The 25,915-nt window shown below is 35.9% G+C and overlaps 1 protein-coding gene across 2 annotated transcripts in view; it reads left to right on the plus strand.

Annotated features, from left to right (window-relative positions):
• The first annotated feature begins 2,078 nt into the window (after positions 1–2,078).
• The window catches only part of SMARCA5 (SWI/SNF related, matrix associated, actin dependent regulator of chromatin, subfamily a, member 5), a 38,389-nt gene continuing 14,552 nt past the window's right edge, over positions 2,079–25,915 (plus strand). The window contains exons 1-11 of one of the 2 annotated variants that reach the window (XM_049632217.1): positions 2,079–2,685; positions 6,112–6,186; positions 9,933–10,099; positions 13,321–13,421; positions 14,921–15,021; positions 15,760–15,939; positions 17,064–17,219; positions 17,314–17,445; positions 19,202–19,270; positions 22,809–22,918; positions 24,752–24,978. In XM_049632217.1, coding sequence (XP_049488174.1) covers positions 2,509–2,685; positions 6,112–6,186; positions 9,933–10,099; positions 13,321–13,421; positions 14,921–15,021; positions 15,760–15,939; positions 17,064–17,219; positions 17,314–17,445; positions 19,202–19,270; positions 22,809–22,918; positions 24,752–24,978 — 1,495 coding nt within the window. In that variant the 5' untranslated portion in view covers positions 2,079–2,508. Of the gene's footprint in view, positions 2,686–6,111; positions 6,187–9,932; positions 10,100–13,320; positions 13,422–13,464; positions 14,139–14,920; positions 15,022–15,759; positions 15,940–17,063; positions 17,220–17,313; positions 17,446–19,201; positions 19,271–22,808; positions 22,919–24,751; positions 24,979–25,915 lie in introns of those variants that run through there. The other variant, XM_049632218.1, reaches the window with a different exon arrangement.

Genomic DNA, 25,915 nt, shown 5'->3' on the forward strand with positions numbered 1-25,915 from the left:
TTTAGAGTTTTCAAACCAGGACCCAAGATAGTTACCATCACTATAGAGTAGAGAAATATACTGAATACTAAACAAATGTTATATTCTTCCTACTTAACAATACTAAATAAATTTTTGTCAATAACTACTTGTTGCATGTCTATATATGTCAGGTACCACCCTAAACACTACTACCTTTTACTCTTCCACCCAAATCTTTTTAGGTAAAAGAACATTTTAAAAAATTAAAAAAAAATTATTGTAGGGAGAGAAAGGGTGCACAACCAGGGGAAAGGAGCAAAGGGACAGAGAGAGACAGAGAGAGAGAGGAGAGAGGAGAGAGAGAGAGAGAGAGAGAGAGAGAATCTTAAGTAGGTTCCTGACTTGGGGCTCAATCCCATGACTCTGGGATCATGACCTGAGCTGAGATCAAGAGTTGGATGCTCGGGGCGCCTGGGTGGCTCAGTCGGTTAAGCGGCTGACTTCGGCTCAGGTCATGATCTTGCGGTCTGTGAGTTCGAGCCCCGCGTCGGGCTCTGTGCTGACAGCTCAGAGCCTGGAGCCTGTTTCAATTCTGTGTCTCCCTCTCTCTGACCCTCCCCCGTTCATGCTCTGTCTCTCTCTGTGTCAAAAATAAATAAACGTTAAAAAAAAAATTAAAAAAAAAAAGAGTTGGATGCTGAACTGCCTGAGCCACCTAGCCACCCCAAAGAACATTTTTTAATATTAAAAATAAGTTTTCTCAGTATAATAATATAGAAACCCATTTTAGAAAAATAAAAAATACAAAGAAGACTTAGGAAATATACACCAGCAATACTTTCAATACTTTTATGTATATCCTTCCAATTTTTATCTATGTTTTTGAACTGTTAAATTTTTTTCAATTAACACCATGTAATAAACATTTTCTATGCTTATCATTGCTAAAAGATTAATTTTGTGGGTGTACAGCATAGTTTTAAAAACAGTTCAATGTTGAATTCAGCCTATTGCTAGCTTTATGTAATTATATGTGAAGACTATGTTGAATGTCATTGCAGGTATTTCTGTCATATATCCTTAGGCAGTTTTTTACAGTCTTAGAAATAGCATTTCTAAGGGACTGGTGGACATTTTCTAGATCTCAAAGAATTATCAGTTAAAAGTTTGTAGTCTTTGCGTTCTAAGGAGGTCCTTCGTGTGTGGAATTTAACATAATTAACCAGTTAGCTGAAACCTTAATTCTTGAAAAGCATGTCTCCTCCATTCACTGATGGAATACTTGACAGGGGGATGCAAAAATGAATAAAACCTTGTGCAGTGCAAGTAATAATTTACTGTAATATGCATATTTGTTATCAAATAGAATACAATGTGCTTAAAATCTGTACTGGATGGATGCACTAAGACCCTTAGGCTGTGTTGAGAGCCTAAGGTAGTGTACAAAACAGTGGTTACTTGCAACATTTCTTAATGAGAAAAGAATGTATTTTTTATTAAGTATTTGGTGGTTGAGGAACAATACAACCCACCACCTCTTCCTTGATTACTCATGTTTCTCACTCAGAAGGCAGCGTGCACAGTTTGCTTACTTTTAGCATGTAAATTTGGAGGCAATGTACCGAAGTAGAAGAAATTTATAAATGACTGATACAGCTAACATGGGAAGACAAAAAAAAAAAAAAAAAATCACACTAACGGACAATTTTCCTGAGAAAACAAACAAGATGTCACTTGGGATAACCATAACGTCAACACTACAGTGTCATGCCATAAGCGGAGGCGGTACAAGTGTTAAAGTCAGCACAGGCCTCCACGTTTCAACAGACGCCGCAAAACCTGGGCAAGTTTTCAGGGGGTGACACCGACCCCCGGCCAGGCCCAGAAGACAGGGCAGATGAGGACAGCCGTTAGGAACTGCGTTCGCGTCACGCCAGGGAACCGACGCACAAAGCTACGTCCCCAAGCTCTCCCTCGGGGCCCCGCCCACTCCTCGTCCTAGAGCCCGCGGGGGCCAAGAGAGGGCGTGGCCAAGGGTGAGGCGAGAAGACCGCGCAAGCGCACTCAGAACCGAGTCAATTAGCGAACTATTAATCTCGCGAGGGTTGAAAGTCGGTGGCGTAGGTAGTTGTCCTGGATGCTGGCGAGATAGATGATTTCTACCAGAGGAAGAAAAGGAGGTGGCGAAGCTAGTTCCTTGCTTCGGTCTCTTTCGCTTTCCTTTCCCCTTACCCAGCCCTCCGCCCTCCCGTAAATTAACCCGCCTTCCCTGACCTCGGTGACCCAGGTGGCCCCGCCCACTCTCGTCGACGTGATTCCCGCCGTGAGGTAAGCGCCGGTCGAATCCCGAGCCCCGCGGAAGAGGAGGAAGACGAGACCGGGAGGCTGCTGGGCAGGGCTTAGGCTCTTAGTTGAGCCGCGGCGCAGGGGCGCATTCGGGTGGTCCTCTCGCACTTCCGTCAGCTCGTTGCGACGTAGCCACCCAGGCCTAGGCCTCCTCATCTCTGCCGGGCCTCTGGCAGCAGCGGGTGACGCAGACGGAACATCATGTCGTCCGCGGCCGAGCCTCCGCCACCCCCGCCTCCCGAGAGCGCGCCTTCCAAGCCAGCAGCCTCGGCCGCCGGCAGCGTGAGCAACAGCAGCAACAAAGGCGGCCCCGAGGGTGTCGCGGCCCAGGCGGCTCCCTCTGCGGCCAGCTCCGGCCCCGCGGACTCCGAGATGGAGGTGAGGGTGGCTTGTGGCGCGGGGAGAGCGTGCAGGGGGGCGAGGAGCTGGTTCCCTCGCCCAGATTTTAGTGCTCAGACGCAGAGCAGTACTCCACCCCTTCGGCACTCAAACTCGGCCTCAGACCCTTTGGAACCGGAATGATTCTTTCACCCTTGCGCCCTTGTGCTTAACCTACCCACGCCGACTCCTATGGATTTCTGGCATTTCACATTTACATTACTTGTCTCTTTAGCGAACCTTGCCAAATCCTCGAACCCTTTTATTAAACAGATGTTAGTGATTACTGAGGCAGAGAGGGATCTACCCGTTTTTGTTTTTTTGGGTTTTTTTTTCCCCCCCCGGTGGACTCCCATAATTCTCTGGCCCATCCGATTCTTGGTTTTAGTTTCCACTAAACTTGCGGGATGGGCGAGGGAGATGCCCCTTAGTAGTCAGGGAAGGATGCACCGGGTGGGGAAGGCATTTAAAAGCTGCGCATCCGAGGATTCAGGCCTCCTTTTCTTAATCCCAGTACTTGTGGGGGCGGTATCTGTTCTGGGCAGAAACAATGGCTAGAGCTGGATGGCCGAGTGCGCAGTGGGGATAAGCGGGGCGCAGCTGCTCCTGTGAAGGGAACGGAGGCTCCTCCCAAGCACTGTTCCTTTGGGAGAGAAGCGACCGAGGTAGCAGCAGCCGTCGTGGACGCCCATTTAATTTTGAGTCGGGGGATGGATGGGAGGATGGATGAATTGATGAATCTGGCGCGGTTAGCTTTCAGTCCAGCGCAATTCCTCTTTTGAGGCCTTGGCCTTTTTTATTCACTTATTTTTTTTATTTTTTGAACATTAGTACCGCTCGCTGCCGAGCCTGCTTTAAGGACTGGGGTTGGCCAGGGTATGGTGACAGTGCTGCGGGGGTGGAAAGTTTGGGGAGTTGCCAGGCGGGTCTCTTGGGTATGCTCCAAGACTGTGCGATGTCTGGGAACAAAGTGATTGCTTGCTCCTTCCAAATTTTATTCCTGGCCTTCGATCGGTTTTGAGATATTTTAAAGTCGTAGCCCAAAGATTTCTGGGATTTTTCCATCCTTAAGATACAAGGGGTGAAGGTAATACCGCTCTAAAAAAAAAATGATCTTTTATGCAGTATTAACAAATCAGTAAATGGAAGTGCAGTTTACCATTGAAGCGGTTTTGGCACAGCAGAGTTCTATTTGGGCACCCAAGGTCTAATCTAGAGTGAAGTAACATGTTAATAGTTTATGAGCGAACTTTTAGTGGTGAGGGTAAGTTTTGGTGCAATAGAACATTGATATCCTGTACTTTCAAGTGATTTTAGATCTGTTTCAAATTCCTCACTAGTGTTGCCTTACTTTTCTTACTTAAGGTTTAAAGTGGTTCTTCGGATTACTAGGGCTGTTTAACTTGGATTCCAGCTCCATGGTGTGGGGGTTTGAAGATCCGTCACACTGAAAAGCAGTTGTGTGTAAATGGACAATTCTCTGCACAGTGCTGTCCATAGTTTCTATAAGCTTCTCAAAAGAGTCTCCATTCAAATTTTGGAATAACAACCAATGTCTCACTAGAGATGTTATTTAAATATCAGAAAGAGTAATAAAGCCTAATTTGGCTTTTATTTGCTGTTTTTAAACTAAAATGGAATTTAAGTATGGACATTCGTGTTTGATAACCAGTACCAAATGAAGTCCAGGGTATTTTTATTTGCTCTATGAGGAAATTAGTCTTCTGATAAGTAGAACCTGTGGTAGAACCCAGGTCTGACTCTGAAACTGATCCATTTCCCACATATTTTACTCTCATATTTTTTCAAGAAGGATGTTTGACAATTTCATTTCTTGAAGAATGACAGTTATTTTAACCTTCTCAGTACAGGAACATCAGTAATTTCATCTTTCATAAGTTTCTTCAGTGACTAATTTTAGCCTGGATTTTTTTTTTCTCTGCATGTTATAGTGTGATTAAAAAAATTTTTTAAGTAAATGTACTTTCAGTCTTTTCTGAACTGAATTTGTAAGTCATTGAGGTTCCCTGGTAAAAAACAGATTTGAGCAAAAATATGTAATATATTTGGCAGTCTTAAATGCCTTTTTCTTGTTTGAAAGTAGAATTTAAGGTGGGTGTTTTTCAAAATTAGAAAACAAATGAAATCTTGCATTCACGAATTTTTTTTGACAAGGCTGATCTTCCCAGAAATGTTAGCTTTCACATGTATTCAGTAAAGTTTTCATTTTTGCTTGGATACTGATAAGTCAAGGGAGTAATTCCAGTTTTTTTTTATTATGATGTTTTTGGCATTGTAGATTAAGCCTATCTTTGCCTTTTTTCGCTATTGACTAGACTGATTGATAGATAGGTACACTAAATGCCGACAGACTAGGCAGATAGACACACTGTGTATGTGTGCCATGTGACCTCAAGAGTCTTGGAGTCCAAATCCCTTTTTTTTTTTTTTTTTTTTTTAACTATGGAAGAAATAATGACTACTGTTGGAAACCACATTTTATTTTTTTAGGGTGTATTTGGCCTTTCATGACATCCAATATTTTGTGAAGTAGGCTTACAGGTGGCTTTATCCTTTTTACTTGTGGAAACCAGAGATTTGTGATGAGCTTAAGTTACGGTTACACAGGTACGTAAAACTCTTAGCAATGAAGTTAGACTAGAATTTAGGTCATTTGACCTCTTTACTACTCTACCATCTCCAGCCCTCCCAATTTTTTAATCACAGGTAGCTTTATTATAATACATAGTACCAAGCCCAGATTTGTACATTTTTAATGAAAATTATTCTTTTACCAACTATTCTTAGTTGCTGTTTTGATAGGTGAGTGGAACTTTGCAGTATAGTTGTTGCTGTTTTTTGTTTGTGGCATTTTGAATGTCAGGGTGAATAAATTCACAAGATAGGATATTTACTACCAATTTAGGAATCAGATTGTTAGAGTATTTGATTTAGGATGCATGAAATTTTTTTATATTTTTCCAGAAGATGGAAATCAGCATGACTAATGATGCTGTATTTCAAGTTTATAGTTACATACAAGCAAGGTAGATACTGCAGTTTTATAATTAAAAAGGAACATGATTTCTTCATAGTATATACTATTTAATTTGGTTTCATAAGTATTGAGTAAAAAAATAGATTTGTTGAAGGTTACTCTTTTATTCTAGGATGATGTAGATAATAGTCTTGTATAAATCTTGGCCAGTAGCCATGTAGTTTACATATTTGGGTTAAATAGGTTGTTTTCATCATGGCGTTTAATTTCATCAAGATATCCTATCAGGTTAGGTAACAGCCATTTGAGTAACTAGCAAGTTTGCAGTAGAAATGTATTACTTAGAATGTGTTTTCAGCAGAAATTAGTTTAATAATGATGTGTTGACTATTTTTGAAGAACAATCCATGATTTTTCTTTCCTACCAGGAAGTATTTGATGATGCATCTCCTGGAAAGCAAAAAGAAATCCAAGAACCAGATCCCACTTACGAAGAAAAAATGGTATGCTCTAGGTATATGAATAGAGTCTATAATTACTTAAATTAAGTAACTGAATGGACCAAATTTCTGCATTTAATTTTTATAGTTGAGGTACAGATATTCAGTTGAAGTGTGTGTAACATAGGATACTGTAACTTTTGTTGTTTGCATACGTAAAGTACTTCTATACAAATATAGAAGTACTACATAAACGCACAAAATAATATCATATACATATTTGGGTTATTTTATCTCCCTTTATTTTATGATTTAGTATCAGAGAGTGGGGAGAGTAAAAGACCAGAGAAGTAGTTATTCAAGATGTGTGTATTCTGCATCTATTTACCATTGTACTCTAACATTTCTTCTTGAATAGTTCGATCCTTGTCATTGGTTTTTTCTTTTCTTTTCTTTTCTTTTCTTTTCTTTTCTTTTCTTTTCTTTTCTTTTCTTTTTTAAGGTTTTATATCTAGGTAATCTCTGCGTCCAATGTGGGGCTTGAACTCACAACCCCAAGATCAGGTGTCAAATGCTGTATTAACTGAGCCAGTCAGGTGACCTCATCATTGGTTTTCTTTAAACTGAATTCTTCTCAATATTTACCTCTAGCCCAGATGCTTCCAACCATTGTATTTTCATTTTTTGTTGGACATTTAAGTCCCTTTGGTACCTCTTACTTAGGAATATCCAAAATTGAATTTATTCTGTGCCTCACACATATACTTAGTGTTACCTCAATCAATGACAGTTCCTCTTAATATATACCCAAGCTGTCTATAGCAGTACTTCATAATTTTAATAATCTTGCAAGTTAAACATCATAAATACTTCTCTTTTTCCCTTATTGCCCTAATTCATTTTTCTTCTGTTGCATGGGTTATTTCGTTGGCTTCTGTATTTGCTTCCTTTCTTATGATCAGGCCTCTTCCAGATCTCTTCATACATTTTTCCAAATTTTTCAGTCTCCTAATCGTTTCCTTTTTCAACATCATGGTCTTGACTAACATTTTCTTTTTTTAATCAAGCTCCCCTGTCATCTGCTAGCTCCTAACTATAGGTAAGTAAGTCTCAGTATCCACGCTTTATTCTTGAACCAAGGATACTGAATACTACTTGAGAAAACTGAATAATAGTGCTGATTGGTACCAGAATAAATTTATGGTTTTTACTCTCAGGCTTTTGGTATTTATTGCTCAACAATCCCATTTAGCCATTTTAAAACTTTACTTACTATTCTGGTTAAACTTTCTATTCCATTTCTGCCACAGCCTTATTTTCAGTCTTCCTCCACAAAGAATTACAGGCTTTTCTTCAGTTTATTTCCTATTTCCAAACATGTATGGCCTCTGCTACCCTGTGTCATTTCCTTTTGTTTCAGAGAGATAAACTGGTTTAAAGCTATTGATTTTAATCATCCATTTGATTTTATGATTCATGTCCTTCAGGTTCCTAATCTTACTCTATTTTTACTTTTTAAGGATCTGTTTTTTCCCTTTAAGATCTCACATCATTTTATGTTAATATTTTCATTCACAACCAAGGTCTTGGCCTGTTTTTCCCTCAGTGTTTGCCATAATTATTCTGTAAATGCTGTTCTGAACTCCTCCTTGGTTCTTTGCAACTAGTTTATAATCCTACTACCACTTGAATGAATGAGTAGTGAGAATTTTGAAGTCGTTGATCATGTGTAGAACTATGGTGAAGTCTGTACTTAATTCCTTAAGGCTGTAGTTTCAAAACTTGATCATGCAGATCAAGTTTTGGATATTTTTGCTCTGATGGGTTGTGAAGCACTTTGAAAATCTTGAGACATCTAGAGCCATTAAAGGTTTTTGAGCATTAGAGATATGTGATAAGATCTAAGAATGGGGGTGGAGGGGACCCTCTTCTCTGTTGAAACATCATGTCTTAGGACTTTTCTGGTCATCCCCATTAAAATTTTAGTGCCATTCCCAGTTCCTTTTATCCTGCTTTATTTTCCAAGCATTTACCTTCTGACCATCTTAAATTATGCCTTATGTTTATTTTTGATACTGGAATTGGATGAACAAATGTGCCTTTTCTGGCAGATACACAAAAGTAGTTGCTGAATTGAAAAGCTATTTAAGAAGATAATGTTGACTGAAAACTTTGGAAGAAGTGAAGAATACTTAGTGATTTTTAAATACTGCAGAATAGCACTTCCCTTAAAATGTCTAGCTCTGACCTATCTGAATTAATTTCCATAGCTTAATTTATCTTGATTCCAAATATAATTACAATAAGTGAATAGATTTTTTTCAGCCCCAACATCTACTAGTTGCTTGCCTTTTTTATTATATACATATAAAGAAATGAAATACTGTAAAATACGTATATTATCAGTACTTTAAAATAATTTTTAATCTTCATAGGGTACCTGGGTGGCTCCGTCAGTTAAACATCTGACTCTTGATTTCGGCTCAGGTCATGATCTCATGGTTTGTGAGATCGAACCCCACGTTGGGCTCTAGGCTGACAGTGCAGAGTCTGGTGGGGATTCTCGGTCTCCTCTATCTCTTTCTGCCACCTCCCCCCTTGCATGCTCTCTTGTGCATGCTCTCTCTCTCTCTCAAAATAAGTAAGCTTAAAATTATAAAATAGTTTGTAATTTTCAAAAACAAAAAACTGAAGCTTGTCTTCTATAGGAAATTATCATGGAGAGAAGTATGCTGATTTCAGTGATCTTAAGTTTTTTTGGTTGAAATTCTTCCATTCTCTTAGTGTGGTAATAGAGAAGATTTCAAATGGCAGGTGTTAGAAATGAAAGGAAGAAATAGTATTAATAACTGCATTGGGTTAATGAGTATTTCATGAACTTAATAGTTTTTGTTTTAAAGTAAGCTCTGTGCCCAGCCAGCATAGGGCTCGAACTCATGACCCTGAGATTAAGAGTCTCGTGCTCTACTGACTGAGCCAGTCAGGAGCACCTTAAACATTTTCTTTCTTTCTTTGTTTCTTTTTTAATGTTTTATTTATTTTTGAGAGAGAGACAGAGCATGGATGGAGGAGGGGCAGAGAGAGAAGGAGACACAGAATCGGAAGCAGGCTCCAGACTCTGAGCTGTCAGCACAGAGCCTGACGTGGGGCTCGAACTCACGAACCGTGAGATTATGACCTGAGTCGAAGTCAGGTGCTCAACCGACTGAGCCACCCAGGCACCCCTGGTCAGGAGCACCTTAATAGATGTATTTCAACCTGATGCCTTTTTAAAATTTGGCACAGCTTAACTGATGAATGACCAACACATTTTTTTCCATTTCTGAATAAATTCACTTCTTTAAAAACTGTTTTAATTTTTTAATGTTTTTTGGTCAACCAAATTGCTGTATAATTGACACACAACAGTTTTAATTTTAAGTTAATGAGGTTTGGCAAATTTATGCAATTAGTTAGCCACCTTATAGTCATGATGTAGGACATTTTTATTATCCCTCCCAAAATGAGCTCTTGTCCTTATCCCCTTGAACACTCCAGATGAGCTTTCTATCTCTAGCTATAATTTCGTGTAAGTAAAGTCATAGTACACAGTCTGTGTTTGTCTTCTTTCACTTAGTATAATGGTTTTTTATGTGTGTGTGTATATATATATATATGTATAAGGTATAATGCTTTTGAAACTCATCTATGTTGTTGCATGTCTCAGTAGTTCCTTTTTGCTGAGTTTATTGTATAGGGGAATGTTGAAGCTTTGATTTCTGAAGTTGTATTAATATTCTGATAAAATGTGTCTTAAAAACTTTTTGCAGCAAACCGACCGAGCAAATAGATTTGAGTATTTATTAAAGCAGACAGAACTGTTTGCACATTTCATTCAGCCTGCTGCTCAGAAGACTCCAACCTCACCTTTGAAGATGAAACCAGGGCGCCCACGAATAAAAAAGGATGAGAAACAAAACTTGCTATCAGTTGGCGAGTGAGTAATAGTTTGTATTTCATAGTTGAAACAAACTTATTTTTGATAATCTTTATTAGAAACATTAAAATCACTTCATTAAGAATTTACTTCATTAAGAAAATTGTTTTAGGGCTGTTACTTATTTGGCCCCAGTTGTTGGCTTGATAAGATGTAGCCATACGTGTATAAATAATTAAGAATAATGCATAATGCCTTAGCTGTTACAGCATTATACTGTTTATGGAATTCAGATGTCATCCATTCCTTGGAGAGAAAACAAATGCAGAGTGTAAGCAACCTGTTTAACATCCCTTAGAAGTAATTAGAATAGTCCAAGCCTGACTTTCGGTCTGATTTGGGATAGGCCCTAGTCATAATCCTCAAACATGCATCAAGTGGATTGCTTTTGTCTGAAGTCTGTGCTTGTGTATGGAATATAGTGATGATTTATAACACAGCAGTTTGTTTAAAATTTTTTATTATACTTGGTTGTCCTTCTGTAAATGAAAGTGCCAGATTGTATCCTGCTCTTAGGTGGTTGTTTACAATGTGTAAAATACCTCTTAACATGTTTGGTTTATAAATACTGCCTTGGAATTTTTGTGCTGGTTGGATAATTAGGATGTTTAATTAGTAATAACTAATAGATTTAATATTAATAGATTTAGGGCAATCTCTGTTCTCTGGAATGACCATGTAATTCCCAAGGTGAAAAATGAAAAATAATCAGTAAATACACTTAAAAGAGGAAATTACAAACTCACCAGTAACGTTAAGTTTACCACACAATTTACAGAAACACGGAAGTGTGAGCTATATCTTGAAGGGATTATGGTCAAAAAGCATAAGCATAATACCTTAATTTTACTTGGATATTCCAGTTATCTAATCTATCTTCTTACCCATTGTGTGTAATCAGAGTGCTTTTGTTTTAATACTTATGAAACTTTATAAGAGACCCTTGTACTTCAGGTGTATTTAAATTGTTCTGACTTGAGAAGTTTCAGCTATTTAAATAGCATCAGATGTCATGCTCTGGAAATGTGAACTACTATAATGGGTATTTTATAGTGTAGTTAATATGTCATGGAAAGAAACACTTGTATTAAGATTATATAACATAAAGGTATTCTATAGTAAATATATAATATATTGTTTAGCTTGGTCTTACTAGTGTTATTGGGGACAAGGAGTCTTAGCACATTTCTTCTTTAACCTTTAGACCATCTTAAATGGAAATTTAGCTTATGTGAACTAATTAGGGTGATGGTACTGTCCTTAAGTATAAGGATGTGTGTGTGTGTGTGTGTGTGTGTGTGTGTGTGTGTGTGTGTATTTATTTATTTTAATCCATCATCCACAGTTATGTTCAGTTAACCTTCAATTTGAAGTAATAAGCACATTCCAGCCTTTATCTTCAGTTTTATGACCATAATAATCAATCATCTTAATAGCCTGTGAGGAGATTTTATTTAAAAAAAAAAAAAAATAAGAAAGTTAAAGTTCTTTCCTAGTTGGAAGTGCCTGGATGGCTCAGTCAGTTAAGCATCTGACTCTTGATTTTGGCTCACGTCGTGATCTTACGAACCAGTTCCTGAGATCGATGCAGTGCCCTGTGTTGACAGCAGAGCCTGCTTGGGATTCTCTCTCTCGCTCTCTCTGCCCCTCCCCTTTCTCTCTCTCAAAATAAATAAACGTTTAAAAAAAAAAGTTCTTTCCTAGTTTAGAGAATAAATTGGAATTGAGGGTAGATCTTTGTATTAAGATTTATAGGGCTAAAAGGAGGAGAAGTATGAAAAATAACTAAGACATTCTACTTTGAAGCACATGAAACAAGAATATTCTTGCATATATTTACTGCCTTGGTCTGAGTTTCTGAAGAATTCTTCTGAGAAAGCTAATTATCCTCTTCTTTCAAGCATGTAGTTTTGGTACAGATCAAACTAGCACTTAGATTTAGAAGTTACAAGAGTGCATAATCTACTGTTTTCTAACTTAAATGAAAATATTTGTTGGAAGTATGAAGGTTCAAAATTGGAAGCTTCAGAATTGGAGAATTGAAGTACTTCTAACCTGAGCCCTTTAGAGATTAAGAAATTTGGCAATATTAAAACTGCAGAAAATCAGTTTTTAAGGGGCTGTATCCAATTCTCTTGGGATGTAGGATCTGGGCATTTGTAATAGGCTTTGAGTAGTTCTGATGAAATCTTGGATGAAGAGTCATTGCTTAAGCACTAAATTTCTGTTCTGCATATTCTGCAGCTTTTGCTGAAAGTTGTAGATTTAAGTATATTTATTTTTAATAGCATAGTTGACATACAATGTTACATTACTTTCAGGTGTGCAACAGTGATTCCACAACTCTATACATTATGCTATATTATTATCACAATGAAAGTCACAGTTATATTTTTAATTTTTATTTTTGAGTATAGTTGACATACAGTTGACATTAGTTTTGGGTGTACAGCTTAATGATTGGACAGATTTATACATTATGCTGTGTTCCCCTTAAGTATAGTTACCATCGGTTCCATTGCATCACTGTTATAATATTATTGATTGTGTTCCTGTGCTCTGCTTTTTCTTTCTGTGACCTACTCACAGCATAACTGGAGGCCTATATGTCTCTCCCATTCACCCATTTTGTCCAGTGCCCCACCCTTTTTTCCTCTGGCAACTCAGTTCTCTGTATTTACAGTTCTGATTTTGCTTTTTGTTTGTTTATTTCTTATTTATTTTTTTAGGTTTCATTTATGAGTGAAGTCATATGGTATTTGTCTTTCTCAGTCTTATTTCACTTAACATAATACTCTCTAGGTCCAACCATATTGTCTCAGATGGCACAATCTTATCCTTTTGAAAGTTGTAGTTTTTAAAATGTGATTTCTGAAGCTTTTTTTTTTTTTCTTTTTCCTGGTGGAAATACTTTAAAATATAACTTCAAATTACAAATTATGAAATTTTTCTGACTGCGTAGTTCCTTGAAATGAGATTATCACATTACTTCAGGTGTTACACTGTTGTAATAATTGCATTATATATATTTTAGAAAGCCATGTAAAATATTTCAGGTTTAAATTTACTAATATCTATTGTTCCACTTTTCTGGTCTTAATGTAAATGCCTCTTAAAAATTATTGTGGAATCTTGGTCAGCCACTTGACTATTATGTTGAAATAGTAGCTGGTAGTTAAAACTAAAGTGCTAATCAGTTGATTTTATCATGAACTTGACAGCTACCGACATCGTAGAACTGAGCAAGAGGAGGATGAAGAACTATTAACCGAAAGCTCTAAAGCAACCAATGTTTGCACTAGATTTGAAGACTCTCCATCATGTATGTTATACACATTTATAACTACTTGATTTTTTCCAGAATCCCCTTTGAAACATTCTTTGGTTAATGTTTTGGATTTGTTTTGACTGTAATTTATAAAGGGAATTTTTAGTAATCTTTTGAAATTTATTGAACATGAAATAAATTTCAGATTTTTTTTGGATGGGAGTGGTAGCATATTAATAGCGATGCTGTATTTCAAAGGGGCATAAAATGCCATTGTGTTTGTTGTTGCCTGAATGTATGTGTAAAACTAGGAATGGATTTTGCCTTGTTTTTGCCCCAGATAAGAAAACTTAATGTGTAAAGAAAAGCACTTCATGAACACTTTGGTTAACTGATCTCAGGATTTTGTATTAAGTTAGTTTTAAATTTTTTTCTGAAACATTTGTTTTTTAATGGTTTTCCTAAAGAAAACCTGGTTAACCAGATGTAAGTTTTACATATATATAATTTTGTCTGGTGGCATGTTTGTCTTTACTGAAGCCTGATAGTTTTTTGGGTTTTTTTGTTTTTTTTCCTGATCTCCTTTCTCTTACTACTGGATAACTTGTTTGTGTGGTCATAATGGTTGTTAACCAACAGCAAAACTTTATAAAGGTCACTATAGGACCTACAGTTTGGACTTGTTATTTAAATTAACTGTAATTTTAACTCTTAGCAAGTTGAACTTCAGACAAGACAGGATCTGGTTAGAAATTCAGCGATCTGTTTAAAGTATGTATTTTCAGGGGTTTTTTGGGGCTGTGGAATACCCAGTTTCCATTTCTTTTCATGAAGTTAGAAAATAGAGCCAGGTGTTTCGTCCAAAGGGAGAAGGAAATTTGAATTATTTGGGTTGTTTCTTTCTCACATTTCTACGTTGTAGCTAGTTTTCCCAGAAAGCAGTGGTTTTTGAAAGACGATAGGGTATAGATGTGCATATTTTAAAAAAAATCTGGTGATTATGATGTATATACTTAGTAATTTTTCTGGGGTGGGAAATGTGTAGTATTCCCCAGAAGAGATATTGTCTCTTTTGAGCCTGTTAAAAAAGTAACTTATAAAAGGTAAAGGAAAAACAATTTCTGTATATCTTGTCTTATTTCCCCTTTGTTAGGAGGAAAACTAAATCCCCAGAGAATGTCTATGGGTTTTCATGGAAGGTGAAAACACTTGGTTTAAAAACATTTGTGATAACATTAAAAAAAGGATATAAAGAGCAAAGAGAGTCTCTAGTACCAATATATATTGGTAACGTAAGAACTGAGTGATTGGGGTAGGTAATCTGATGCTTTACAGTCATGTTTTTTGCACTTGGTTATTCTCCTTATCCGTCCGCTCCTTCTCGGCTCCAGATCACAGTGGTTGTTTCTAATGACTTGCAAATTGAAGACAGGAAAGTCACAGAGTAAACCTGTGCAAGTCCAAGTTAAACCCAAGTATCAGATGAAAGGGACAGCCTTTCTTTATTTCTTGTGTCTTTAAAACGTGCATTGTGTTTTCTTTCTTATTCTCAGATGTAAAATGGGGTAAACTGAGAGATTATCAGGTCCGAGGATTGAATTGGCTCATTTCTTTGTATGAGAATGGCATCAATGGTATCCTTGCAGATGAAATGGTATGTGTTTCATAGTTTTTTAGAAGGCCATATTTTTGTAATTGAAAATCCTTTGTACCATGAAATTTATACAAGTTAAGACAGTAGAACATAATTTTTGTTGATTACAATCTAGAACTGTTAGCAAACTAAACTCTGTCAGACTTGCTTTAGCTGCAGAAGCAGAATCTATACTTCAGTTGTGAGAAATTATTATTTATAAAAGTGTAATAAATTTAAAAGTAATACATTTTGAGAAACATGTTTTTGACAGACTTTTATAATAAAATGTTTTGGCTGTTTCCCTCCACTTCTGTAAAACACAAGTGAGGTTCATTGATTTCTCATCAATGAATATTTTCTCAATGTGGCAGCTTGTGTAATTCTGTCTCAAAACATTTACCTCATTTACTACTTATTAGTTATGTAGTGAAACGTCTCAAAATTTCTATACAGCGATAGTGCTAAAACACTTAATTGCATGGAGTCAAAAGAAATGGGTCTTACTTCTAGCCCCGCTATGCGACTTTGGGAAAGTCACTTAAACTTCTGGGCCTTATGGGCATGGTAGTAGTACCTCCTTATAGACCTCTGAAGATTAAAAAACAACACTGCTGAACTTGACACATACCATGTGCTTGCAATTTGTTACTTATTGCAAACACAGCTTTGCTTTTGAATATTTTTGTATGTCAGGAAATACAAATATGGATGTCTACTTTGTTTTTGTTTTTCATTGCTTTGTGGTTACTCTTTCAGGGCTTGGGAAAGACTCTTCAAACAATTTCTCTTCTTGGGTACATGAAACACTATAGAAACATTCCTGGTCCTCATATGGTTTTGGTTCCTAAGTCTACATTACACAACTGGATGAGTGAATTCAAGAGATGGGTACCAACACTTAGATCTGTTTGCTTGATAGGAGATAAAGAACAAAGAGTAAGCTTTTCATGTTCCTTTACATTTTTGATACTAAAACAATTTGAGTTTAGGTTTAGGGGAGGGGGGTAACTAGAAGAGGATAAAAGAGAAGGAGTCCAATAGTAAACTTGGGTCTTCACAAATATTCATAATTTACAGATGTCATATTATCTTGGTGGTCAAGAATCCTACTGGGGAAAAGGAGTTGTAGACTGTATGATGCCATATGAATATAGTTTCTTTTATTTTGAGATTGGTTGTATAAGATCAAAGGGCATGTTCTCATTCTAGAAGCAAAATCCTTGTTTAAAGAAGTTTTAAGTTTGAGAAGTTGGAAATTTGAGGAGCCAGATTTTGTTTAGATTGATATGCATAATGGTAATTAATAGTCATGGTATTTTTTAAAGATGGATTGAGCCAATCACAGTATTTTGATTAGCTGGTGTGGTATTTATTGAAATAAGTTAAAATGTTGGTTAGTTGAAATTTTTTGGAAGGGAATAATGATACTTTTGAGAATATAAAGTTCAGATTTTAAAGTGTACTATGTTAAAAGTAAATGTACTTAATTTTGTTTCCTCTTCATTTAGCAATCAGTGATGATTCTAGATTTCTTTTTCTCCTTGTATAGATATTTTGGGTATTTTAAGTTACCAAATTGCTTTTTATGTTTTGGAGCCCAATTTAAACCACTTCTTGCTTTACTTTCTTGTAAAATAAGACTTACAATAGCAAAGCCTTAATAGATTGTAAATATGAAAGGAGTGAAAATGGTTACTGCAAACCATCCTTGAGTCTTCACTTTATGGCACAAACTGTACACTCCTTTGCCTAAACCTGTCTCTCCTAAGAATTTTAGCACCTGTTGGAAATGAAAAAAGACATTTAAGAGTTACTTAGTTTATTGAATTTTGCACTGATCAATTTGTCAATTATTTTACTAAATGGCTCTGACACTTAAAAATGATTAGTGAAAATGATTAATGAAGTTAGTTTGAGCCATTTCTGGATGTTTGCATACTATAGGTAACTATCTCTTTTTAATATTTCTACCCTCTTTTATGTATTAGATTACTTGTCATCAATAAATTTAATGTGTAGTTTATTTCTGCCTGATGTAATTTTTTTCTCTTGCTGCACAGGCTGCTTTTGTCAGAGATGTTTTATTACCAGGAGAATGGGATGTATGTGTAACATCTTATGAAATGCTTATAAAAGAGAAGTCTGTTTTCAAAAAATTTAATTGGAGATACTTAGTTATAGATGAAGCTCACAGGATCAAAAATGAAAAATCCAAGGTAATTTAGTATTTGGAAATGAAAATCATTTGTACCTTCATTTAGAATTTGATCAATATGTAGAATCTTCTAATGATGAATTTGGTTCTTTTAGTTGTCAGAAATAGTGAGGGAATTCAAGACTACAAATCGACTATTATTAACTGGAACACCTCTTCAAAACAACTTGCACGAGCTCTGGTCACTTCTTAATTTTTTGTTGCCAGATGTCTTTAATTCAGCAGACGTAAGTATGTCTTACCGTTTGGTTGGAATGTTAGTGTTTTTGTTTAGTGCTATACATTTTTATAATAAAATTGACCTTTCAGCCCTGCTTGAGATAATTGTTAATTTTTCATCTTTTATATGGCCTGGTATAACCTACCAAATTTTTCTATGCCTCCTGAGAGTTACTTGTTTGTGTCTTTGGGTTTCTTTTCTTTTTTTTTTTTTTTTTTTAACTTCTTTTTTTAAAGTTTATTTATTTTTGAGGGAGGGAGGGAGAGAGAGAGAACACGAGCTGGGGAATGGCAGAGGGAGAGAGGGAGACACAGAATCTGGAACAGACTCCAGGCTCCCAACTGTCAGCACAGAGCCCTACGTGGGGCTCAAACACACAAACAGTGACATCATGACTTGAGCCGAAGTCTCATGCTCAACCAACTGAGCCACCCAGACAAATATCATTTTACAAACCTTTGTTTTCCCCCTCTGGAATATCATAGATTCATATACCAAACAGGTAGTCACGGCCTGAATTTCAGCGGCTGTCAGTAGACTGCCTGTGTTCTTAAGTACTGCTCAGGTTATACCCCAGTTGAATTTGTGAGCTTCACATTGCTTGTGTTTTAAGTCCCATAAATGTACTCTTCCCAAGATTGTCTTCAAATTCTGTAAAACCTGTCTAGCCATCTTTTTTTATGGTCTGACAAACATTGAACCTAAACGTTACCTTTTAATAGATTATTTGCACTCATAAAAATGGTTAGGTACTCAAACTGTTGGCTGTACCTAAGAATATAATATGTATATTGAAAGTCTATACCGTTTGTAATTTCATTGTTTTGCTGAACCAGAGTTCATTTGTTCATTTTTTAACTTTGTTTCCATGGCTGGAGAGAGCAAGAGATACAGAGCAGAGATACAGAGATACAGAGAGCGTGCGCGCTAGTGTGTGCGTGCGTGCGTGCATGTGTGTGTGTGTGTGTGTGTGTGGCTTTGAAGAACTCAATTAAGTTCCAAAAGGGGTAATTTTGGATTGTTGTGTTAAGGATCATTTTAAAAGAATAGAGAAATTTGTGTTCTTGGAAGACATTTAACTCAGAAAAATACTTTAGTTCTGCTTTTATGTATTTAGACGCTTTTGTTTGAGATCATTTCTTTTTCTTAGTGCATTGATACTTTGTTTAGCAATAAGTTAAAGTTTTCTTGTAGTTAACACCGTTAATTCTAAGATTATGCTTACTAACAGAGCACAAATATATACCAGATATGCTAAAGAGGTAAGAATATGGAAATGTTACCCTTTTTCAGATCCTACCCAAATACTAATGAAATGTTGGTAATTTAAATTAATTTAGTTAAAATTGACTATTGCTCTGCAAACTTTGTGTTTGAGTAGTCTGAGTAGCCTTAGAGAACAAACTAAAGTGATTTTAATTTTTAAGCTTTTCTAAAGAAAGATATTTTTCAAGAATATTAATTCTCTAATTCTACAGAATTTCTCTTCCAACTATTGTTTTTTTCATTGTGAAACTTGTCATCTTTGTTTTTGAGAAAATTGTTTAGGAAGTAATCTGATTCTCAAAGTAGTTCTAAAATTAATTGCTAACAGTGACACGTGAAATGTATGGGATTGAGCCAAATGATTTTTTGCAATCTACAACTCAAATACTCAACTAATTCTAGAAATCATTGTTATCTCTAGCATAAATAGTTTATTTGTAGTTAATACTGGTAGTTAATATTTCTGATCTTAATATATTTTTGGTTTGTTAATCTAGGACTTTGATTCATGGTTTGATACAAACAATTGCCTTGGGGATCAAAAGCTAGTTGAGAGGCTTCATATGGTAAGTATTTTGGAATAAGGTTAAATAAAGCATATTTCTAATGGGAAACATGAGTAGAGAGGTTTAAATTAGTGGATTATTTTTCTGTTAACAAACAAAACATAGTGACCAGAATCAGATTTATTTGTTTTTCTTTTTATTTTTTTTTAAGTTTATTTCTTTATTTTTGAGAGAGAAAGAGACACCCAGTGGGGCTAGGGCAGAGAGAGAGGGAGAGAGAAAGAATCTCAAGCAGGCTCTGCACCCACAGCACAGAGCCCAGTGCGGGCTCAATCTCACAAATCGTGAGATCATGACCTGAGCTGAAATCAAGAGTTGGTTGCTTAACCAGGTGAGCCGCCCAGGTGCACTGCAGAATCAGATCTATTTGAATCCTATCACTTAACCATTTGATCTTACAGTAAGGGGGAGCAGGGTGAGGTATGGTGCTTTTAATGTTAGAACCTAGGATGAAATCCTAATTTAATAAATGCAAAAGTAATCTGAATTTAAGACATGTGGTTCTCAAAGGTAAAGGGGGTCAGTCTTTTGTTTTTAAATCCATTGACTGTATAAGCAACTGCTAATAGTGCATTGTGAGCAGAGTTGGTAATTTTTTGTTTTGATATGTAGCTTTGTTCCTTCTTCATGAAGGTTCACAAGTGAAAGTTGGTAGGTAATTTCTCAAATAGAACCCAGATTAAGATAGCGTGTCGAGCAGAATAAAGCCAGACCTTGTAAACATGGCATACAAGGCCTTTCATGACCTAACTCATGGGTTCTCAACTCATATTGACATTTTGGTCTAGATAGTTTTAGGTGGTCTTCCTGTTTAACAGCAGTTTTGACACTTCCACCCACTATATGCCAGTAGCATGTCCCTATTTGTGACAACCAAACGTGTTGCTGGGCATTGTAGGTGCCCCCTGGTGGGGTGTGGGCAGCTCTCCTCCCCAACCCCCATGATTTAACTTTTCTGACATTCTCTAACTTCTGTTACACTTTTTACATCAATTTAATTTGTTAAAATTCCTGACCCCACTGTCAATTTTCTGTAAACATTGTGCTAATGGCAGTTTCTTTGTCTTTGCCTATCCTTTCTGCTACATCTAGTGTCCCCTTTCCTACTCTCCCCCTCTTTCCCTACCTAGTCCAGCACTCAGTGGTAATGTCGCCTTTTCCACTGAATACCCAGGACAAGGCCAGCCTAGAAATTTCTTTGTATCCCATCTTTAATAATCATGGCATTCTAACTAGAATAGGACTTTGCATAGAGTTTTGAAATGTTTAATCTACAAATGTTTTTCCTGCTGTGCATTGTAAACAAAGTCAGGAAACATGTCTTATATTTGTATCTCCAGCACAGTGCCTCATTCATAGTGGATATTTGAACAGAGGAATAATTAAGTTTATGAATGTTCAAATACTTGTTTCTATATAAATTAATTATGTGTTTTAAAATTCTCGTGTACTGAAATTTAATTATATTAAGTATTTGAAGGTGATAATCTCCTAGATCTCTTTGTTTCAATTTAGGTGGCATTTAAGCATGTAAGCACCCAATTTAGATTTACTTACTAGGAGTGTGGGGTATATATGTAGATTTTGCTTTAATAAATAGGTACATGTACATAAAGCAAACTAAAACAATCCACATAACAGAACCATCCACTTTTGGCATCTCTATTTTGTTCAGAGTAGTATGAAGATGCTTATCAAGTTGGGGCCTGGTAGCTACCTTTCTGTACTCTGTCTTGAAGTTCCCACTGTAGTTCCTGTGGTCTCATGATGAAAGAGGATATTCAGAGTCAGCATAGGTATACTTAGAAATGAGATTTTTCTTACTTGATGTATTAGTTACCTATTATTGCAAAATACTCCTAACATCCTCCCCCCCCCCAAAAAAAAAACCCTTAATAGTACATATTTTAGTAACTCCAGAATTTATGGGTTGGCTGAGTGGTTTCTTTGCTGGTTTTACCTGGATTTGTCCAGCTGCATTTACCTGGATAATTCTAGAAAAGGGCCAGTGGGGCTGAAGGTCTTCACTAACATGTCTGGCAGTTGGTGCTGGCTGTCAGCTAAGACTATACTAGCTTCCTTACATGATGATATTAGAGAAGTGTTGCTGATTCTCACCAGTTTTTAATTTGTTACATATTTTTATAGGCTAGTATAAATAGAACATAGGAAGATAAAAATAAAAAATCTTTAGTTTTGTAGATGTTTTAAATTTCATGAAAATGAACTACATACAATATAACATGGGTAGGTTTACAAACATGCTGAATAAAAGAAATGAGATAAAATGTATAAAAATACAGATATATTGTATATATGTGGGTAAAGTTAAAAATAACAGGCAAAACTAATCTAGGATGTTAAAATAATAAGAATATTGTTTACCCTTGGGGACAAAAAAGAATAGTGACTGGGATGGTTGTAAGAGGGATTTCTGCAGTATTCTATTTTTATCTAGGTGGTAGTTGGTTACATGGGTGTGTTTACTTGATTAAAATTTATTCAATTGTATAGTCATGATTTGTGTACTTTATGTATGGTCTACTTCTGTAAAAAATAGGGTAGTAAAATTTTTTTACTAAGTTTTTATTTTAAGGGTATAGTATAGTGTACCATACAGTGTTATATTAGTTTTAGGTGTACAGTATAGCGATCCAACAATTCAGTACATCACCAGTGCTTATCATAAGTGCACTTCTTAATCCCCATCATCTATTTCACCCATCTGCCCACCCACCAAAAGGGTGGTAAACTTAAAAACTGTAACCATAAAAACATTTAAATGTGAGCATAGCTTTAAGTACTGTTGAACAAACTACCTGCAAGTACAGTAGTCCTGTCCCGTCCCGTCCCTCCCCCTCCTTCCCCACCACCTCTTGTCTGCAGGTGATATGTTCCAAGATTCCCAGTGGATGCCTGAAACCACAGATAGTACCAAACCCCATACGTACGGGTTTTTTTTATACATACATACCTGTGATAGTTCAATTCATAAATTAGTCAAGGTAAGAGATTAACAGCAGTAATTATAAAATAGGATAATCGTAAATATTCTGTAACATAAGTTGTATAAATATGGTCTCTCAAAATACCTTACTGTACTGTTGTGATAAGATGATAAAAATGCCTACATGATGAGATGAAGTGAAATGAAGGACATTAGGTATTGTGCTATAGGGTTAGGCTACTACTGACCTTATGATATGTTAGGAGGAGGATCATCTGCTTCCAGACTGTGGTTAATACACAGATAAGGGAGTACTATGACTGGTTTTAAACCTGAAAGTCAATGACTATTGAAAGCATCAATACTTAAATGTTTTCAGTATTTTGTGACAATTTGGCAAGTATATATTCATTGTATGTGTTGAATAAGTAATGATCTTGTATTACCCTTGAGGAATTTGGTAATAAGAAATTACGTATTTAGAAGGGAGAAGTCCTAAAAAATAGATAAATTTCCATGTAATAAACAATCTTGAGATCCTGAAATAATACTTATAAATAAGGTCATCTCCATTTCTTTTTGATCTGAAAGGTTTTGCGTCCATTCCTCCTTCGTCGAATTAAAGCTGATGTTGAAAAGAGTTTGCCTCCAAAGAAGGAAGTAAAAATCTATGTGGGTCTCAGCAAAATGCAAAGGGAATGGTATGTGTTCTTAGACATTTTGAAATCACTATTGATTCTTCACTAACTTTTGTTTGTACCTTGTTTTCCTAATTGTGTCTTCAAGGAATTCCTGTTTGCTCTCTGAACTCAGACCGAAGAGTTTTCTGGTCATATGACTTAGGACTTGCTAATCAAACTTATAATACAAAGAGTTGAAACTAGTAGCTGACAGAATCAGAGTGGGAGGTTCATGAATCCAAGGATTAAACTTCGCATTTAACTAAACAGGGGTATATATATAAACTCTTCTACTTGGATTTTTTAAAAAGAAACTGATGGCACAGATGTAGACATACAGTTAACTTGGTGGTTCACAAATACTGGATTGTGGATTAGTGCTAATCTCTGATGAAGTTGGAGATTGTAGAGATAGAAAATTCAGGTGCTTTCTTTTAATTTGTAAAGCTACATATGTTTAATTTATAAGACTCCATTCTGAGTTGATGTGTTATTTTAGGCAGGATAAATTGGCCTTTTGTGAATTTATGGTGGTAATACATGGTAGCTATTTTTAAACATCTCTCTAGGGCGTAATAAAAATGTTGAAAACCTTGTAAGTTTTCTCTTTTCTTAGGTTTTATGTGTGTATGAAATCCAAAAGGCTATAAACCACTAACTTAATATTAAAAAAAATTTTTTTTATAGATAGGTCACCATGAATCTACAAAGTGAAGTGGCTGTAAAAAAAAAAAAAAGACATTATTATCTTAGCATATATTAACATAAGTATAGTGTTCAAAGGAGGGAAATAAACAGCGCCCTTTTCTTTACTGGTTACAGTATATTTCAAGTGTATTTAATTCTGTACTTGATAAGTATTTGCAGAGGGCTGGAGTTGTTGATAAAAGGACAGAAAAGATAGAATGTAAGAAATGGGCACATTATCTGGGAAAGAGGTAACTACTGTGGAAGGTAGTCCATCCTAAATGTCCTCAAAACTTTTGGAAGGCTTTTATAAGGTTCAAAGCTATTAGGCTTTGTCTTTTGTGGCTCTAAAATAACTACAACATTGAGTCCATGTTAAGGGAAGAGAAGTCTTTTTTTAAGTTAAAAACTTTGGTGAACTTTGTATCAGTCAGAAATGTGATGGAAAGGTCTATCATGAATATTTTCTGCCTCGTAATTGGAATTGTTAAGCATAGATGGCTTTAGGTTATTGAAATTATTTTGTTCAGAGGATTCAAGGTCTTGAAACTTTGGTATTTAGACAGATTACTCTTACCTGCAGGATGTTTAAGTTCTTGATACGCATTCAAGGCTTTTTACAATCCATATATGGCTATAGCTTTACTGCCCTCATATCTCCTTCTCCCCCCCATGTACTTCTGTTTATATTTAAATCACATTGTATTCATTTTTTTCTCATCATCATGCCTTACCCTAACATGATTCTTTCCACCTCCCCAGATCCTCACATTCTTACCCAAATTCTACACTAGCTACATTGAATAGTGGTACTCTTCCATTAGGAAAAGACTACGAATTAAAATTACATTTAAAGCTTAAGTGTTAGTTTTGATTAGTTAATGTTGTGTCATACTGCTTTCTTTTAATTCATCCCAAGGAGACACACTGTTTTGGACCTCAAGGCCCAAAGCCTAAGTGAACATTGGAACAGTGGGGGCAATAAAGAAAAACAAGAAAAAAGAAAGATGTTATAATAGATGGTAAACTCCTAACCACATCTTAGAAGTTGATTGGTTCTTTACAGATATTTTTGGGTTGAGGTGGGGGAGGGAATTAAGTATCTAAAGTAACAGGGACTGGTCAGGGAAAACTTGAGCCCTTTTAAAATGTTTTTCTTCTCAATAGGTATACTCGGATATTAATGAAGGATATAGATATACTAAACTCTGCAGGGAAGATGGACAAAATGAGGTTATTGAACATTCTGATGCAGTTGAGGAAATGCTGTAATCATCCATATCTCTTTGATGGAGCTGAACCTGGTCCACCTTATACAACAGATATGCATCTAGTTACCAACAGTGGCAAAATGGTGGTGTTAGACAAGCTGCTCCCTAAATTAAAAGAACAAGGTATCTGTGTTCTTAGTATCAAATTGAGAAGTGATGAAAACTGTTTTAAAATTTCTAATGTAAAATGAGGGACCACTACAATTTGAAATTACTAATCTGATACTTGCAAAGTTGAAGTGTGGGACATTTACAAATTTCTATCCATTATCTGAGCTTCACTTCTACCCCCTAATTTTAGGCTTATAAATCTTCTTAGTGATCAGTAGTTAATTAGGGCAGTTATATTCCTGGACTTTGGGAGAGAGTTCTCATTTTATGGATGCTTTCCTGCATATATCAGCTTTTTGTTATAAAATGCCACGAATACGCTTTCCACCTTACACAGGTCCCAGATACTTTGGTAGACAGTGTTGTGTTCATGGTATTGTTCAATTATTTATATGGGTATTTGCATAATTAAATAATAAATTATTTAAATTTAAACAAGTTAATAAATTATAAATTATTAAATATGTGCATGGACCCAAAGCAGTTTTGTTTATAACATGACTTTTTATATGAAAATGAGTATGTCTGTAGTATATGTGTAGAGATGTGTTTAAAATACATGACTATAGAACAAATTTAGTATGATGCCAGCTGCAACAATTACAAACTTATGGCAAAACTTGTTTATACATATCTGCTTTTCTCCTAGATTATTTTGAAGGAAGCCCTAGACATCAAAGCATTTCATACAGAAATTATTCTGTAATGTGAAATAATAGAAATTTCAAGTTTTTCAATTTGTGTTTCTCGGTGTGTTTTGATAAGAATGATTTTTATACCAGTCTCCTTTAGGATATTGACTATCAAAAACCTAAGAGTTGTCAGTGAATTGGTTTGCCTTTTTCTTACTGCTTTTATACCTTTTTGTGGAAATGTATTTTCTAAAAATGCTTTCTTTGAAAGCTAAGTAGTAATTAAAGGATTGAATTGGTGGAGAGAAATAGCAAGA

Source organism: Panthera uncia, chromosome B1 (genome assembly GCF_023721935.1).
Source record: "Panthera uncia isolate 11264 chromosome B1, Puncia_PCG_1.0, whole genome shotgun sequence".
Classification (NCBI taxonomy): Eukaryota; Metazoa; Chordata; class Mammalia; order Carnivora; family Felidae; genus Panthera; species Panthera uncia.